At 45.2% G+C, this 18,737-nt stretch overlaps 1 protein-coding gene across 1 annotated transcript in view; it reads left to right on the forward strand.

The window, feature by feature from the left end:
- Nucleotides 1-1,184: 1,184 nt before the first annotated feature.
- Nucleotides 1,185-18,737, forward strand: part of LOC119400261 (dual specificity protein phosphatase 12) — a 30,658-nt gene continuing 13,105 nt past the window's right edge. Inside the window, exons 1-5 of the mRNA XM_037667277.2 lie at nt 1,185-1,702; nt 1,798-1,911; nt 3,846-3,967; nt 5,975-6,068; nt 9,184-9,349. Of these exons, the coding sequence (XP_037523205.1) occupies nt 1,368-1,702; nt 1,798-1,911; nt 3,846-3,967; nt 5,975-6,068; nt 9,184-9,349 (831 nt within the window). The 5' untranslated portion in view covers nt 1,185-1,367. The remainder of the gene's footprint in view (nt 1,703-1,797; nt 1,912-3,845; nt 3,968-5,974; nt 6,069-9,183; nt 9,350-18,737) is intronic.

Genomic DNA, 18,737 nt, shown 5'->3' on the forward strand with positions numbered 1-18,737 from the left:
ATTTCAATCGCGGGTGTGTTCAGCTTTCCATTGTCTCTAAAACCCAAGGCGTCATGTAGGCTCGTGCCCAAACGTACACCTGGGTGGATGTCTCCACATTCAATCAGAACATGCTCCGCCGTTTCCTGATCTTCCCCGCAGCACGTGCATTGTTCTTCTTCTCTACTGAATCTCGCTTTATAACTACCCGTTCTAAGGCAACCCGATCTCGCTTCAAACAGTAAAGCGCTTCCCATTGAATTGTCGTAAAATGCCTCCCTCCTTATTTCATTTTTGCCCTTCCGGTAGTTACTCAAAGCCGGTTTTTTCTCCATAGCTGTCATCCAGTAAATCCTCTCCGCCTCTCTGACTTTTCGCTTAACGCTGTGTGTCCACGCTCTTCCTATACAAGTAACGGAACACCTTCTCTGCCCATCTACTCTCCTTCATATTCCTTAGCCTTTCTTCGAACCTTATTTTGCTCTGAGCCTCCCTCGCCTCAAAACCTGCCCATCCCATATCGCCCTTTACAGCCTCATTTGTCGTCTTCCCGTGAGCACCCAACGCGAGGCGTCCCACAGTCCTTTGATTTATATCCATTCCCGATTGCACCTCTGCTCTCATGCACACCACTGAGTTCCCAAAAGTAAGCCCCGGAACCATTACACCCTTCCACAGACCTCGAAGCACCTCGTACCTATTGTATCCCCACAATGCTCTGTGCTTCATTATTGCAGCATTCCTCTTTCCTTTTGCTGCTGAGGCTTTTTCCTGTACCTCCATGTACCTGTCACCCTCATTTATCCATACTCCGAGGTACTTGTATTCGCTCACTCTCGGTATTTCTTGGCCCTGTATTGACACCGCCTGATCACAAGGGTCATTGAATACCATCAATCCACATTTTGTTACACTAAATCCTAGTCCTAGAGCTTCCCCTTCCCTTCCGCATATATCCGCCAGCTGCTGTATATCCTCTCGACTGTCAGCAAATAAGACAATATCGTCAGCATAAAATAATCCTGGAAGCTTCTGCTCAATCATCACGCCGCCCTGTTTGTGTGACAGATTAAAACCAAAGTTGCTACCTTCTAGCGCTTTTTCCATATTCACCATGTACAGCATGAATAACAGCGGGGACAGTGTTGCAAAGGGCGCCTCTAGCGGAAAACGACAGAAGCGTGGCGTCGCGGTTGTTTGCTTGTTCCACATGCTGCATGGACGCTGTTTCATTTTCATTCAGCGTAACTAATATTCGCGCACCGTATTTATTGGAATGATCGCTTCATATTTTTGCCGAGCAGCATCGGTATCTTGCTGCACCTGAATAAGGACGCCTGGCGACCACCTTTACGCCTATAACGTGAGCATCTTGCGCTTGCAGAGGCATGAATGCCGAGCCCGGAGCTGGCGATGGTCCACAGAGTTCACTGGAATCTGCGGACAGTCTCGCTTGTCCAAAATCCATGCCTCTGTGCAGTCTTGTGGAAGACGGCCTTTACCTCGGTGGACGAGACGCTGCTGAAGACGAGGAGCTGATCCACGGTTTCGGAATCACTCACGTTCTTACGGTGGACACGTATCGGCTCACGTTCGAGGGAAATGTCGTCTGCTTGTACCTCTACGCCGAAGATAGGGCCGAAGAGGACTTGCTTAGTCGCTTTCATGAGGCCTGTGAATTCATCGCAAAGGGCCAACAGAGTGGCGCGTGCTTAGTGCACTGGTGAGTTGGCCTCTTGTTTACCTCTTGGCGTGTTTGCTGCACGCACTTTACCTCGCTGTGTCTGGGTAACTTTGTATACCTTTTGCACTTTCCAGTCGCTTTGGTGTCTCCAGGAGTGCCACTTTGGTGGCCGCTCATCTCATGCGAAAATATGCCTTAGGTTATGCCGAAGCACTGCACAAACTGAAGGAAAGGCGCGCCTGCATTGGGTATGTGACAGAAAATTGCACGGTTTGGTGTCCCGGGCCTACCTTCATTTTTCTTTTTTTTTCTTTTTTTTTGCGCTCAGTGGAAGGAAAATGCGTACTCTTTTGTTAGCACGCAGAACGCAAAAGCTGACTTGTATTGATCAATTTACATTATTTGTTTGATGTTGCACAGTGTAGAGTGGAAACAATTAGAAACTGCTATACTGTAATAGCATAAGTTTCAGCACTATACGCAGCATAGCGTTCTCTATCTATAGTTGTTAATTTAAAAGAGAGAGAGAGAAAGGCAAAGGAAAGGCAGGGAGGTTAACCAGGTTGTACCCAGTTTGCTACCCTACACAGGGGGAGGGAGAGGTATCACATAACAAACAGGGGGAAAAAACCTTGTTCAGTTGTCTCGGATTATAAACGGCGGTGAACGTGGCAACAGTGCATTAGTGTGCCTATGCAGAGCTGTGGGCTAATAACATAAACTGGCATGCCTGTACAATGACACATGACTATGTTAACTATTGAGACATGTACACTGCTCAAAGAATTAGGTTTTGCAGTCAGAACCATGCCATTCATAGTATCCGTAGTTAAGAAGTATGCACTCCAACTTGTGCAGTTTTGATCACATTTTCTTGATGGCCAACCGTGTGTACAGGCAGTTATTATGGCTGCTGTCCAGCCACAGTAGCCTTTCACACTAGTAATTGCAGCGACACGCGCACTGCAACTCTTTTTAGTCATTGCATTCACTTGGTTGTAAGGTGCCAATTACCACAAGTTAGTGTGTGCAGCAACATGCCCAGAGTTCATGAAGGCATCTTGCTACATGCACGGTGTAAGACCAAGGAGTGCCCTGTACAGTAACAAAGTCAAATGGAATGTACAGCAGCATTGAAACAGTCGTCAGCTGAAGTTAGCTTTATTATTATACTGCGTGCATATGTGTAACACAAGGCTTGGATTCTTGAAACTGTTATCTTCTTGACAGCAATAATATGGTTTAGCCCTATGTCTCATTTTTGTCAGAACAAAGTGTTAACATGAAGACTATCTGAATAAAAGGCTACTACTACAAGACAGCAGTAGGGCTTCTTAGCAGTGCTAGTTTACTGTATGGTAAGTGCGACAATACCATACCCTTGCAGTCAGCACATAGCTGTTTTAGTCTGCAAGAGCTGTACTAGCCACTTTCTCTCTCTCATCACATTACCGTGCACGTTGAGAAACATGCACAGCCAAAATGTTTTCGAATCTGGTGCACTAGCACATTACGGTAATGCCATAGTGTAAATGGCACGGTATTACCATACCATTTACGTTAGTGATACTAGACCGTAGCTTGGGGAACCTGCAACCCTTTCTAATTATGTTTTACGCACACCATCACTTACAAAATCACACTATAAGCAGAATACAGCATGTATAAACAAATTTGGTAACATTCAGTATTAAAATGAACATTATTAAATATAATAGTCAAGGCATACCACACTAGAAGCAGAATACACTGGTGAAGTTGGTCGAATTTCATCCCTCTGCAAAAATTACCATTGGCCACTTTTTAGAAATCTCAAAGTGGCAACGGGCTCTTCACAGGAAGGACTCAAATTTTCCCATTGGACCCAACTGCTTATCTCCTCTAATTAAGAAGTTCACTTAATTTCAATAATTACTACAGTAATTAGTGTCTCTAGTCATCTTCCACCACAGAAAATGTAGTGACAAAAGTAGCAAGCAAATATTACAGTTCCCTTATTTTAAGGAATTTTGGACACATTTCATGAACTACCTGGACACACGTACAATGGATGTAAAAAAAAAACAAAGTTTGGAGAGGGTTTGAATCCCCCTTGCTACACCGATATATAGCTATATAAATACATGTGTGCCCTACTCACTGATGGTGTGATTTCTTGCATTGCTTGAATTTTATTCTACAGACCAAATGCAGGCTTTGTAGCCCAACTAAAGCTTTTCCAGAAAATGGGGTACAAAGTAGACAAAGCGGACCTGCAGTTCAGACTTTTTGTCCTGGAGCGGCTTTCTCATTTGGCAAAGAAAGGTAGGTTGCATTGTTAAGTTGCCAACTTCAAATAGTCTTGTGACACTGTCTGTACTCGCATTATCAAAAGATTTTTTTTTAACAATGAATGTGTTAGCCTGGAGCCAATGTTTTGAAAAGGCAAGCCTCTTGTCGAAATATTGGCTTGAGCCATCACTTGTTTGACTATTGTCAATCAAGTCTCCATCTTCCTATAAAACTTGTTTTATTTGGATGCCTGCATTGGCATTTTCTACATGTGGCAAAAGCTTTCACAACGGTTCTGGGGAAAAGTGGCAGTGATGCTGCATTTAAATTTTTCTATTTTCTGCACATTATAATTCAAGTAGCTCAGATTTAAGTTTTCCTTATGTAAGCCTCATTTGTGAAGTTACTTGTATAGCAGCTCCTTCATATTCCTGAACATCTAATATGCATGGTTTACTGCTCTTACGGGAAGTGCCTAATTAACGTATGCATGATGTGGCACGTTGACCATACTTTTTTCTCTGAAATACCAGGGTCCTTCATTACATTTCAACTGCTCATGGAACTCCCACGTAGCACTATGGGAGAGCTTGATATACGCCTTCATGCCAGGCTGCGGCACTACATAGCTAGAAGACGATGCTGTAAGCATTCCAGATGCTATAATAAACGCAATGGACATTATAAAGTGGATGCTCATAGCATCCATACATCTGAGCAAAATGTAGGGTGACTGTGGCTACTGGAGGGGTGATTGCCATTAGCAGAGTGTCGGAGCAGTGTGCTGCTGTGCATGGTTGTATTTGTTTCACCTCAATATGTGTCTCCATGGGCTGACATCAATGTTAGTAATTTGCCACATCGCCTAATACTTGCTGTGTGCCAGGCTGCTACTCCAGATATAAGGCCATCAACAAACAGGTCTTTTTATTCTGCTTACCAGCTGACGTGGAACTATGCAACAGGTATAAGAGAGTGATCCCATAACAGGAGACTGCCCAATTTCCGTTTGGATCGAAGTATGTTCCTGTATGCGAGAGACATTTTGATTACAGACATTATTGGAGCATCAAGCTTGAATTCATGGTCACTGTGACACTAAATGTGAATGGACAAAAAAAAAACGACAGTCATGCAGATACGAACTGATCAGTGTTATAAAATGTGTATGCGTAAATGCAAGAACTTTTGCTTGCAAATGGTAAATATTGCCAAGATCTAGCATGTGCAGCTCACAGCTGCTTCTGCAGTTAGTGCCAAGATGGCTTCATGTTCAGACTTGCTTGTTATGCACATGAAGTTCTCTTTGGCCACTTTGTGATGCCCCAAAATAAATGGGCAGTTAGCAAGAGAATAAGTGTTGCGAGCTGCCAGTGTGCAATAGGGCCCACCATAACGTCTTGCGCAAGCAACGTTAATCTGTGGAACAACTAGACTTATTCATGTTGCACCAGGATCAAGAAAGGTCACTATAGGTACGAGCATAGGCGAATTGCATCACTTGACAGGCAGCCTTAGTCAAACCATTGCTAAAGATTAATGACTTGGGCTAGTAAATATCTGGCATGCTATATTTGGTCAACACTCATCACTGCTATGTTCATTTGGCAAATACAGTGAAAAAAATTTGGGCAAAATGTTTTTCATGGGAAATACCTATCCACAACAGCGACTGCCGTTCCAAACAGAGCAGATCTCTGACCTTCTACTCGCAGTGGCATCTCTGGTGTTCGCTTTTGTCCCTATATGAAACTTCAGCAGCAGCTTCATGGCCAGAAGAAAAGTAGTGAAGGTCTCTAAAATACCATAAGAAATGAAAAGTAATCACTCCAAACAATAACGGAGGTGTTTCCTCTGGGGTAAAGTGGCCCTGTAGATTAACTTGCCAAATTGGTTTTCTGACCAAGAATTTATTTTTGCCGCACTTATTGATTGCAATTGATCGTAAATGAAGAGATTTGTGTGCATGTGTAAACATGCTATTCCACAAGTAGCATGAATGGTGTCTTCCTTGTTAATTGAGAATCTTCCCTGTTGCAGCTGGCTCCTTTTACGCTGTACCATGCGAAGTGAAGAGCTTCTGGACTGATCAAGACAGGTCCAGTGGAGAATGCTTGAGGTGCAGAAAATGTAGGTCAGTATCTATTGCTGCAAAGTAGCGGGGCCTGGCAATATCGCATAGACATAAATGAGGTGATAACGTCGATCAGCACTCAGCGCTTTGTAATGTGCTAAAGACTGCAGGCTGTCAGAATTCAGCGTGTTCTGAGGCACCAACTTAATCCTCTACAACTTCTACAAACATCTCTAAGGGGCTGATATAGTAGGCTCAGTTTTTAATTGAGGCGTTGGGGCAGCCGAGGCGATCTTGTTCAGAATGTTGCTGCAGTTCCTGGAGCAGGACCTGAAACTGGGAATCGGTCAAAACTCTCCTCCAAAAACTTTTTTTTCGCGGGCGATGGTGTCGCGGAACCCCTGAGACTGCTCCGCGGAAGCCCACTTGAGAATCACTGCTCTAGTAAGTCTCCATATTTGCAAAGCATTGCAAGGGCCACGATGGGCTGATGCTGCTTGTTTCCATGGAGCCAAAAATACCAGTGAATTGCACCAAAAAGATCAAAACTGAAATGCTGAAAAATACAACTGTGATGCTGCCAGAAAATGTATAGCTGACAAGTTGTAGGACTGTTTCCACATCTATGTCAGGCAAGAAGAAAGTGAGAGAGAGCACAGCTTGATATAGACTATGTTACGTAAGGCATATGGGCGCCACCATCACGGGCTGTTAAACGAATGTTTTCTTATTTTTGTATCCCCTGACGCGAATTGATAAAATTCAGGAAACGCTGAATTCACCAACCCAACAGTTTCATGTGTATACGCCCACCGTAACACTGTTTGCTTAGTTGTTCAAGATAAAACACTACAAGGTTAACAGCCCAGCATAGCGGCACCGAAACCCATCCGTAAAATAGTCTATAGCTGCATACTCACGCTAGCTCAGCAGCGGTTTGTTTTAATGGCACTTCACTTTAAGTCTTAAGGGTGACATTTGCCAGTATTTTGTACTCTACACTAATTAGCAGTATAAGGTATTTGCAAGTCTGTAAGTGATTATAAAGAGAACCCCAGGTGGTCGAAATTTCCGTAGCCCTCCACGACGATGCCCCTTATGATCATATCGTGGGTTTGGGACGTTAAACCCCAGATATTATTAACTGAAAGTCTTTGGAGAGTTGGCTTAATAGGAAGTTTCTACATTTGGTACTCCTACCTAAGCTCATCGTAATGGAAAAAGTTTTCTTGGCAACCACTGCACAAAATTTGGTGAGGCTATTGTTACATGTTTTTTTTTAAGAAACTTGAAATCTGTCTGTTCTGTAATAAATGTTGTCTGTTTTGTAATAAATGCAGTTGAAACTCATAAATTTCATTAAAAAAATATATTGAGCCTGTAGCTTTATAAATCAGCAGTGAAATTATTGCAATTCAGTAAACTGCGCTTAATAGTCTATCTAAAATTAACGGAATTCTTGTATTGTGCATCATTGTAAAATATGCCACTTTTATGTGAGTAGGGTTTGCAAAGCTTTTGTAATTGTTATAACCAATTCACATAAGCTACAAGTCCATATATCAATCTTGTCCACTTTAGATGCTCTAATGGATGCAGCTTTCAGAACATTGCAAATTTGTAAACCTTCTGCATCCAATCTGCTCTTTCTTTTTACTCTTACTGATTTTTTGGCAATTTTTTAAAACGATTCCATGCCCTAAGTCAAAATTTTGCTTCCCCAGTTGCAAGGATTTGATGTACCCTCTAAAATGAAAAATGTCTATTATATTGGTCCAGGGTATATCTCAAAAATATTTTCACATTTTACATCTATTGAATGAGTGGCATCGGAATTAGCATTCAGTTAAAGTACCCTCTCATTAAACTTTTGCATTGGGATCAAATATGCGATTCTATAGGGTAAGAAATTAGTCTGTTGCAAGTACCACTTAAGGCATGAACAGACGATAATGAAACAGGATGCAGCTCTGCTCAGAAACAGTAAGTTCTTTCCATTGTCTTTCTGGTTAAATACAAGGAAAGAAGATTACTTTTAAGGGCTCGTTAGACACAATATTAATGGGAACTAACAGACAGCAATGCCAAGGAAAGTATAGGGGGTGTTATTTGTAGTAATTAGAATATAAATGTGAAGAAAGTAAAGTGGACGAAAAGATGACTTGCCGCCGGCAGGGACCGAACCTGCGACCTTCGAATAACGCGTCCGATGCTCTACCACTGAGCTACGGCGGCGGTCATCTCCCCGTCCACTTTATAGGGTATATATGTGAATTGAACCTTAGGAGTGTCAGTCAGCGCCAGTCGCAGCCATGGCGGCGAGTGTGGAACACTCTTTTTTCTGCCTTTTTGGCATCACGTAGCACGTGATCTATTTACGAGCAGGCAGCTGACCAATAATCCCTCGCATACTACCTGAAGGCATCATGTCTGCCTTGGCATTGCTGTCTGTTAGTTCCCATTAATATGGTTAAATACAAGAAGCGCAATATAAAATAAGCCATACGAAACAAGCAGTGATGTGAAAATGAAGAGGAGTGGAAGGTTATTTTTCCTCTTTTTCTACTTGTCAGGCTTACACTGCCTGGGGGAGGGGAAAAATGTCCAGCAATGTGTGGCGTACACATCCAAGGAGCACACCTCGCACTGTGCCCTTCTGTAACCTTCCGAGTGTGGGCTTTCCCAACCGTCTGCATTCATGCCTTAATTATGTACAGAGGGGATGGAAAGAAACATGAACAGTGTGGCACGCTGTTTTCGTCACGCTCTGACCTTGGTGGCAATAAAATGTAGGTAGAATGGTTCTTGGTTGCATCATGGATGACTCCAGTGGCTTTTTTCACCATCCAGGCTACAACCGCTTGAAAATAAATGCGAAACAGCAGAGACTGTAGATGCCGCACTATTCGCAGTTCTTTCCATCCCCACTATACATAAACTGGGCATGCTAAGGCACGTGTTTTTAAACACATCCCAAAAGTCCTTGGTATTCCCCAAGGGCCACTAAATCCAGAAATCCCCGCTGTCAACTATCTAAAGGCTATATTGGTTTTATCTTTTTACAGATTTTATTTTGTAGTATGGCATGCTTTTATTTAGATGTTTCCAACCACAGCCAAGTGGTATTTGTGTCTGTGCATAAGTAATTCATCACATGTGGCTGTTACTATTTCAGGTTTACTCTATGCTTCACATCAAAGATTGTGCCTCACACACCAGGCTGCAGCATTGCCTGGTGGGACACTCGCTGGAAGGAGCCTGAGGATAGGCTTTGCCAGACAAGCATCTTTGTTGAGCCAACAGCCTGGCTCTTCAATCAAGCAAGGGCTCTCCAAGGAAGGGTAGGCCCTAGAGTATCTTTTTTTTTCTAAACCACCACTTCAATACTTGTTCATTCTGTGGTTTGGGTTGACATTTGACTCAGTTTACCTTACGTTTGCTGCAGCAAAGCTCCACTTATCTCGGTCTTCTGCTAAATTCCTCATTGTGATGGTTATATATATATATATATATATATATATATATATATATAGATATATACATATATAAGTCGAACCCACTTATAACGATCCCACATATAACGATCTATCGGTTATAACGACCATATTTGGGTGCACTTACGATTTTCCTATGCTAACCATTGAAGCTGCGTCCAGATATAGCGAACATTTTTCAAAGCCTCCTACTTTTACAACGAACACTTCGGACACGGTCGCGGTAAAAACATGGCGCATACGAAGTGAAAAAAAGTTAAGACATGCCTTCTAAAGCGTGACAGGGGCGCGCGCTCGCGCGTGCCCCGCTCCTGTTTATTTGCGATTAAGATACCCAGATCGGCGAGCACCGCACGCAGATTTCGGATGCTGCGAGCTAGGTCGCTCACTTTCCAGGCATTTCTTCAGTGATAGAATGGCAGTGGAGGGAAAAATAAAATAGTAGGCAGCATGAAGCCTTGCGGTCAGCTTTCGCACGGTAACCTTTCCTGACGCCGTTCTCTGCAGCTACGACCGCCTGCGATGAACCAAACAATGCCTTGGAACGCAAGAAGGCATAAATGCAAGAAGTGATAACCGCGATAGCTTTCCATCGCAAAAAGGTTCACTGCGTCCCTAAACTCGTCGACGCCACAATGTGCCGCGAAAAGTCGTCCGTCTTTTTGGTAACGGCAGAGACCGGTCGATCGGTGATACGACTTCCGCGCGATTGCGGCGATGCCTTCGCGGATAAGCATCAGAAAAGAACGAAGGCAAGGTGACGGCCGTCGATGAACGTGAAATTATGCCTTATAGCCGACAACCTTATCACAGTCATCTGTAGATAGACGTCAGACTCTGCCCAGGCGGCGCTGCGAAAAACACCGCCACCAGCGCCCTCATCGTAGCCCTGGCACTAACTGGGTAGTGCAAAGAGAGCCGCCCGCAAACGAATGTGCATAGGCCGCAATATAACCTTCCTCTTTTGTTGGTGTCGAGGCGCGGTTTCCTGAAAATCGAGGACCTGGAAAGCTTCTTCCGCCAATCCACGCTTCAGAAACAAAGGAAGCTGATCAAAGCGAACTGCGAGTACAATGCAAAATAACGGTAAGTTTTAGTTATTCCCGCGCGCTGCAACTCGCAAGTACAAGCGAGCATCACACGACACCGAGTTCGAGGCAAGCCCTCCGACATCCGTTCTCTAGAGCCTAAATGCGTTAAAATCGGGTATATACGTATGCCACAGCGATAAAGTACCTACATACACAATCAATTTACTTAGCTATGCATCTTACGATCAGTGGTACAAAACTCGGTTCATCAGGGGCGAATGGCTCCGGCGATTTTCGCCTTTTCAGTTGCATTCTCCCTTAATTCATCTCTCGCTTCCTGTGCATTGGAGTGTTTTATTACGCATCCTCAAATGGTCTCTTGATGGTCATCTTCCGTTTGTATGTACTGCAAATGGGGATACGTGCGTGTCCACTTTCGCGGGGTACAACCAAAGGCAAAACCGTGGCCTCCGAGATAGCTACGGCAACCGCGGAGGACACGGGCGAAACAAACCTGAAGGGGGTCACGACCAACATTCTGCGATTTACTTGTATGACGCACGTGGTGTTAGCTAGTTAGAACCAGAACTCGGAGCCTTCAAAACGTACATACGTCCGCGATGCTGTGTTGTGACGACCAACTCGTCGCGGTGTGCGTATCACGCGTCTCCAGTCTGCCTCTAGCTGCTCACTTCGTGTTACACGACAAGCACCGCGGTCAGAGCCTCTGCTGAGCTTCATAGTCAAGGTTACCACGGTTTTGCATCGGGGCTACGCAAAACAACAGCAGAGCCACACATTCATGCCACCGGTTGTGGAGAACGCGGGTACTTCGCTTACCCAACACGCTCACAACGGCTCGTATCCAGCGCTCTCGCCTTTCTTCTTCGTACGACAACTATGGAAATCGGTAAAACTGAACGTTGTTATTCAGTCTTTTACGTCCGTGGCAATTCACAACGCAACAGTGCGTCTTTTGCGGAGTTTCTTCGTAGCGTGCGGAGGGCTCTCGTCTGCTGCTGTTTTTGACGTCGTTCAAGAGAGTGATCCAGCAAGCACTTCACGGCGGCTCGGTTGCACGTCCGACTAGCGGAGAGCAAATTCACAGCTCTCGTTCTGAGTGCTAAATGCGCAAACACACGCGATATTAAGCTCAATCGTTGTTTCACACTTGCTGGTTGCACCTGGTCCCATAGCAAACTGTGCGAGAGAGTCGGTCTATGCACTACTCAATACTTCTCCGACAGGTGGCGCCACACATCTTGGAAACTCCAGAGTCTGACGTCTATACTCGGCCACGGCCGGTCTAGAGGCGCGCGCTCGCTCCTTCCCTTACGGCCTGAGCAGCCGCCGGGAGTACAATGGAACTTTTTCTATACAGTCACGACGGCGCGCTCCGTGTGAGGGCGTCGCGAGCCAACCGCCCAAAGCGCGTTTCGCCGCATGCGCTTCGTGTTGTAAACCAACTGTGCCCGGCCAATTTCTCGTGCTAATTACTTCTTTCGGTTGTAGCAAGCGGTGAAGGAAGTACAGGTGCGCGTGGGAACAGTATGCCTTTGTCGGCACTCGGCAATAGAAGACGCACACGCAGCGCTACTAGCAACAACAATATTTTTTAAGGCCCGACCACCTTATATTCGATGGAGGCGAAAATGCCTGAGGCCCGTGTGCTTAGATTGCTGTGGCTGGAAAATGAATTTTCAGGCTACATTAAGCGCATCCAGGATTCTTCTGTCGCCGCTGGCGTTGGAAACTTTACAGACGAGACGTACACTGCCCTGCTTTTCACCACAAAGTTCACAGTGGAGACAGTCCGATTTCTTCTGAGAAAAGGAGTAAACTATGTGCTCACGAAGAAATTTAACAGTGATCCTATAGAGACATTGTTTGGAAAATTGAGGGCAATGTGCGGGGGCAATGACGCGCTAGACGCAAGAGCCGTCACAGCTGCTTTGACCCACATTGTCAAGGAAAAGGCGCTACCTTCAAAAGACATAGGCATTCGCGACGAAAACATTGAAGACGATGATGTTATTGAGGAACTTGAAGCTCTGCGAGAACCTCCTCGCAAACCACCGAACTCTGTTGCCTATTCAGGCTTGGTGTATGTAGATGATTACATTGCCAAACTCATCACTGATGTCGGTTGCGAAACATGCGCCATTCTAGTGACGACAAACAAAACGAGCAGTCCTTTGTACCATCTTCTCCGTCAGCAAGAAGCCTATGATCTACACTACCCAAAGCCGGAGTTACTATCAATGCTGGACACAATTGTGACGTTCTTCGAGAAAGCAGTCAAATATCTTCCTCGAACGAAAATCCTCGAGACTCGGCAATTGACTGTTGAGCCATACCTTGAAGATTCGCCACTTCTGCACTGTCTGGAAGGTGTGGACAAGAGTCACGCGAGAGTGCTGGCTCATATATTATTTCTGAGAAGTTTCTCCGGATTCTTCTTATTAACTACGCAAAAAAGTTAGCAGATCAGAATGACAGGCCTTCCGGTTTTATTCACAAGCCCTCGCGGAAGCATATCAGGCTGTGACAGACTTGACTCCTTTAAACTGTGATCGTCACTACAGTGTTTTACCAGCAGTGATTTTTTTTTCAGTTCTCCATGCGCATATTGTTGTAGTACCAAGGAAAAGATTCTGTTTCCCGTTCTGCAGCATGGCCGTCACCATTATGCCGCGGCTTTCACTTTTTTGAAGTATTTGTTTCAATATTAAAGCACGAATTAAGATGCCTCCAACAAAAAATGTGCAATTTTGTTATTTTCAAGTACAGCGACGGCCGGCACATACATTTGAAATAAACATTTCCTAAACCATGATTAAACCGTTTCCTCAACCAAATGCAATGTTCATCCTCTTACTTATTCTCGAAGTTACAGAAACCTAAAAAAAACAAGGCTGTGTTATAACCGCGTCGATGCTTTGCCGAGCAACAGAAGTGGGCTTATGAGCGGCCTGCGCCACCAACTCTGTAAAGCGGAATTTACCAGAGTCATCATATATACTTGCTACCATGTTTCTATCGCATTGGTACCATGAGTACCATATAGAGTAACTTCAGAAAGCGCCATGGTAAGTCGGAAGCCGAGCACTCCCTGTGCGCGCTAGCCTCCGCAACGGCCGGGAGTGAGTTAGGGAGCAGTTGGCTCGGAGCGCCCCCACGAAATTGCGGCCATAGGTAGCAACAGCTCCCCGTGCGCAGGCCGTAAAGGAAGGAGCGAGCGCGCGCCTCCAGACCGGCCGTGACTCGGCTTTGCGTGTGGCGTACGCCATACACTGCGGATTGACGGCGGTACGAGCGCGCCATGCTGCCGTTTGCAAGTTCGCCGCCGCCGCGTCGTGCGAAATCGCTTTTTTTTTAAGTGCGCGTCGCTTTGTAGAAACGAAAGTAGCTCGCTGTTGTTGAGCGGCGCGGGCACCGAGAAACGTCGATGCACTGACAGCGAGCGTATACAGCGTGTTTGACTAGGTGACAACTGAAGTGCGCCGCGCATCGTCGTGTAGGGCCGCGAGAGCATCGCGGAGACGTAGAGTGCGCGTTGCTTGGAAAATGCTTGTTTTCGCCGCGTTGAACGAAGAGGCTAGTCGCCGCACCCGCGCGCATACGGCATACAGCAAGCGGCGCGGCAGTGACTCCGCGACCCGAGTAGGCGACGCGCTGCACGCAACTAGCCAGGGATGATCAGCTCCACGTCGCGGTACCGCGCTTCGGTGAAACAGTGTCAGCTCATTGCAAAGGCGGTTAATTCACTCGTGAGCACACAGCGTGCGTCGCTTCATGACGTGAAAAGGCTTAGCTTGTCACCGAAGGGGTTGTTAGCACTTTAACAAAAGTGCACAAAGGAAAAAAAATGGCTTGGCACCGGCCGCTAAGCGCACGTTTTTAAGGGCGAGTCCATATACAACGAACTACTGATATAACGACCACTTTTCGCGACACTTTCGAGTTCGTTATAAACGGGTTCGACTGTATATGAAAATTGTAAAAGATAGTTTTTCACAACTGAGCTTGCTGGCTGGATGAAGGATGAAGCCAGCATGGCCTCAGGCCACATGGTAGAATCATTTGAGAGCTTCCATTATGTTTGTGCATGCTCATTGAACTGAGTCAAAATGAAACTACTGTGCACTGCATACATTGTGGATGCTGCCATGGTTGCTATCAACACAATCATATACAGTAGAACCTCACTGATATGTTCCTGCTTAGTACGATTTCCCGGCTCCTACGCTCGCAGTCGCTGAAACAAAACCTAATCCAATAGAGCTACGTGTAATACGTTCCTGTTATTACGCTCCTGGAAATTACGATTATTCGGCAGCAACGTTCAGCACCGCAGGAAACTGCGGTCGTATGATACGTTCTGCAGCCAGAAACTCTTAATTCAGCTGTGCAAAAAGGGCCCACTCCTGTACTTATGAAGCACTATGTGGCAGACTGCCGCCGCATGGCGATGGCAGCATCTTTGCAGTGCCTAATTTCCCCCCTCTGCGCCTTCTCTGCTTTTCTCAATCGTCCCCTCCACGGCTTCTCCGAATTACTCGATCGTCCCCACCGTGTCTTCTCCGAATTGCTAAATCGCCCTCTCAGCCATTGCCTCAGCTCTCTGTCAACCACACACCGACCCGAAGGCAGGCGGCCACGCTGGCCGTCAAAATTTTCACACGGAATCAGTGGAGGACGTCGTTCCTCCGGTCCTCCACGGTTCGGTACGAGACCTACGGAAACGCATGTGCCGCCGTCGCTACGCAACACGCCACGCCATGTAACTATAGCAATGCCACCATTGTGCGCAATGTATATGGCCGATAAGACGTCATTTCCTCCTCACTTTTATCCCAGAGCTTGTTCGTTTTTGGGTTGCTCCGCCCATCGCGTGACACACTTCCAGTCTCCGTTCTTGTTTCTCTGACTGGACAATTCTGCCTACTCGCAGGTAGCCAGAACCTGCCAGGACAAATTTGTTCTGTAAGATATCCGGAAGGTTTCTGGCTATCAGACGCCAAAAAGAGACAATGCGCGCTCGCCGCCATCTTTGTGAGGACTCGACAGATCGCATTGCGGGCGCTTGGGGACTTCACCTTCGGTTACCATTGTGCCTGGTGTTATCTTTTAAAGCCCGTTCCGCCGTGCAAGATGGTGCGATTACTAGTGGCGGTGAACATACCGCTGCATGTCTCAAGTTAAGACATAATGCAAACTGATCAGTACGTGTGTGCGATGTAGTACGCGATAGCCGCAAGCATCTGTCACTTTTGGGGACGCTTATCACTTTCACAGGATTCCGCATATCGTGTTGTACTGCTATTGTTACATTCAGTGCACAGAGTTGAGCTTGTTAAGCTGTTAGCGGCTGGGTAGTTTTCTTTATGGACGGGGCAAGTCGCACGCGATTGTATCCCAATTGCGTATGCTCGAGAATATCGCTTCAGCGCTTCGGCGAACCTAGCCACATATTTCCAAGCGGCAATGCTGGCAGAACCGACACTCACGTGGTGCAAAGTTTCGTTTGCTGCCACGGCTGTAGCGTTTCTTTACGTTTACGCTGGTTGTCCCAGCGTAAACTGGTTGTCCCAGCGTGTCGGGATTTCAACACATGTGACCACGACGTTGTTTTCTGTCAGGACCGGCACTAGGTGGCTGACCTCTAGGTGCCAGCAAGATGCCAGAAGTTCGAACATCGAAGAGTTCCTCTATGTTTTTTAAGAAATAAATGTTTTTTGCCCATGCACTTCGATATGGGCTCGTCAGCCTTAATTTCTACCGGATTTGGATCGGGCGTTTTCCCAGATCGTACATTTATTTTTCGTGGCTTTTTCGGAAACGTATCAACGAGGTTCTACTGTATAGTGTCCGTGCAGTTCTCAAGATCTGTGCTGCCAATACACACCTGGCAAAAATGAAATTACAGTTAGCCGCAACTGCTGCGGACAAAGCTACATAACTCACTGTAAACATGACCTTGGATGGCAACAGTGCAGTTCTAAAGGCACGCACTTATCCAACACGGGGTCACATGCGGCAATGCAAGTTTCATGTGAAACGTTTTAGCTTTCCTGTCTTTTCGTATAGTTCCCACTGATAACTCTTGTGACATGGACGTCACTTCTTTGTTTTGGTTGAACATTAGTTCAATTTTCACTCTTTTGCATCACACATTCGCAGCACTTCACACTCAACGTCATTTGAAGATCGTCTAAGTTGACAGAGGTTCGACCATATAAATCTGAATTAACAAAAATTCTGTGCCAATAAATAATGCATACGCTTGCAAGACCAGAATAGTTCAAATTAACCCATTTTCCTAATTAACAGGGGTCAATTTAACAAAGTTTTACTTTTGCCTTAGCAATGTAAGTTGTGCAAGATGGTACACATTCGTGAAATAAAAAATGCAAGCATGAAAAAAAAAGCACTGAGACAAGGAAGACAATGGTATGAGTGCTCAAAACTAGCTTTCAATTGTGAAAAGCACACAAATGTACTTTTTAGCAGAGTATTACGTTGGGCTAGTTGGTGCATAGCTTGCATAGCTTAAAGGGACACTAAAGAGCAAAACGATTTTTCTCATATTAGTAAAGTACTCTTTCACGATACCAAAAACACCACGCTTGCTGCGAGAAGACGCTTAGTAAGCGAGAAAACATGCAATAAAAAAATGTGGGTGGCAACGCCACCTTGAAGTTTCCGCACCATTCGCCGTGACGTCACATGCTTTGACGGCGCCTACTGGGGACTACGTAGTTCGTAATCAGTAAAAATGAAGTACATTGTCCTCTGAGGGGGCCACAGACTTAACATACCAAGTTTGGGGTAATTTTGTGGAGCCAATGGCGCCAAAATACAATAAATACACTTTGAAATCCGTGACAACACGCGGGGAGATTTCGGCGTGAAATTTAAAAATGAAACTTTGAACTTGATTTTCTTCTCTATTAATAAACCTATGATGGCAAAATTAACGACATTAGAGTTCTCAGAGGGTGATTCCACGAGAGATCGAACATGCCTGTCCGGTCGCAATTTTTGTTTTGCCTGGGTTTTTAATATGTTATGTGGGCACATTCAAAGTGCACGGAACTGAAAATTTTATTTTCAAGAAACGCTCCCAGCGCGCCAAAAAAATATTTGAAGGTGGCGGCGCGGGCCTCCTGTTTTTGCTCACTGCAATGTTTTTGGATTTCACAGCCGAATTTAGCGCGAACTATAAATGATCTGTCGAAAATTTTTTTTGCTGGTTTTAATACGCATTACTGTGAATTACATCCATGCTTTTTTTATGCCGTCCTCAAAAAGAAGAAAATGGGAAAAAATGGCAAACACGGACGAAATCAAAAAATGGTCCCAATTTTGAGGCGCCTTGGCGCCTTTGCTATTACAAACAGAAACTTGAAAACAATGTCAAATATAGAAAAGAGCCTTTGCAACATTTATATGGAAGATCATTTTTCTACAGGCAGCGCAAAAAAAGAAAAAAATAGTTAAATAAGCGAGTTTTTTCAAAAAAGTTCATTTTCAAAAAATAAAGTACAAAAAGCAATTTTGACGTCAATTTTTTATCGAAGAGCGCTTATGTCAGTGAACACATGGTCTTAATATCATATGCCCTCATGTGCTTTGTTTACGAGATATAACTGGCCAAAATGAACCATGCTGTGTGTGCTCACTTTAGTGCGATTGATAGTTGTCATCACCTTGCATTGCACGTAAATCTAGTTTTAGTTATTTTTCTGCAGTAAAACATTGCTCTGGTGTCTTGTCAAGAAAAATGTATTCTCAAACTTTAATTGTGTCTAGCGTGTGCGGAGGTGGGCTGCTGCCGCTCTCTAAAGGCCTAACGCGTACGCAGTCGGCAGCTTACAGCCTCAACTCACCCCGCCAGTATTCGCTAAACAGAAGCACGCGTGACACCGCAAGCACATGGTTTAGGTCACTTTGTCAAAACTCTCCTTGCACACAGAATAAAGCATCTGTATGCAGCGAAGGCCAACTTAATCTGTAACTAAATGCCACAATCAGCAGGCGCGCTGTTATGCAGTGGTTTTCTCACAGCTGCCTCCTTGCTTCCCTTCCATTACGTGCATTGTACGCTCTAACCACCTTCCCCATTCGACGCACACTGTGCCTAAACAACATTTGTAAAACGTTAGCTCAATGATTTCCGAGCAGTTTATTTCACTTCCCGC

The sequence above is a fragment of the Rhipicephalus sanguineus genome, chromosome 1, assembly GCF_013339695.2.
Source record: "Rhipicephalus sanguineus isolate Rsan-2018 chromosome 1, BIME_Rsan_1.4, whole genome shotgun sequence".
Classification (NCBI taxonomy): domain Eukaryota; kingdom Metazoa; phylum Arthropoda; class Arachnida; order Ixodida; family Ixodidae; genus Rhipicephalus; species Rhipicephalus sanguineus.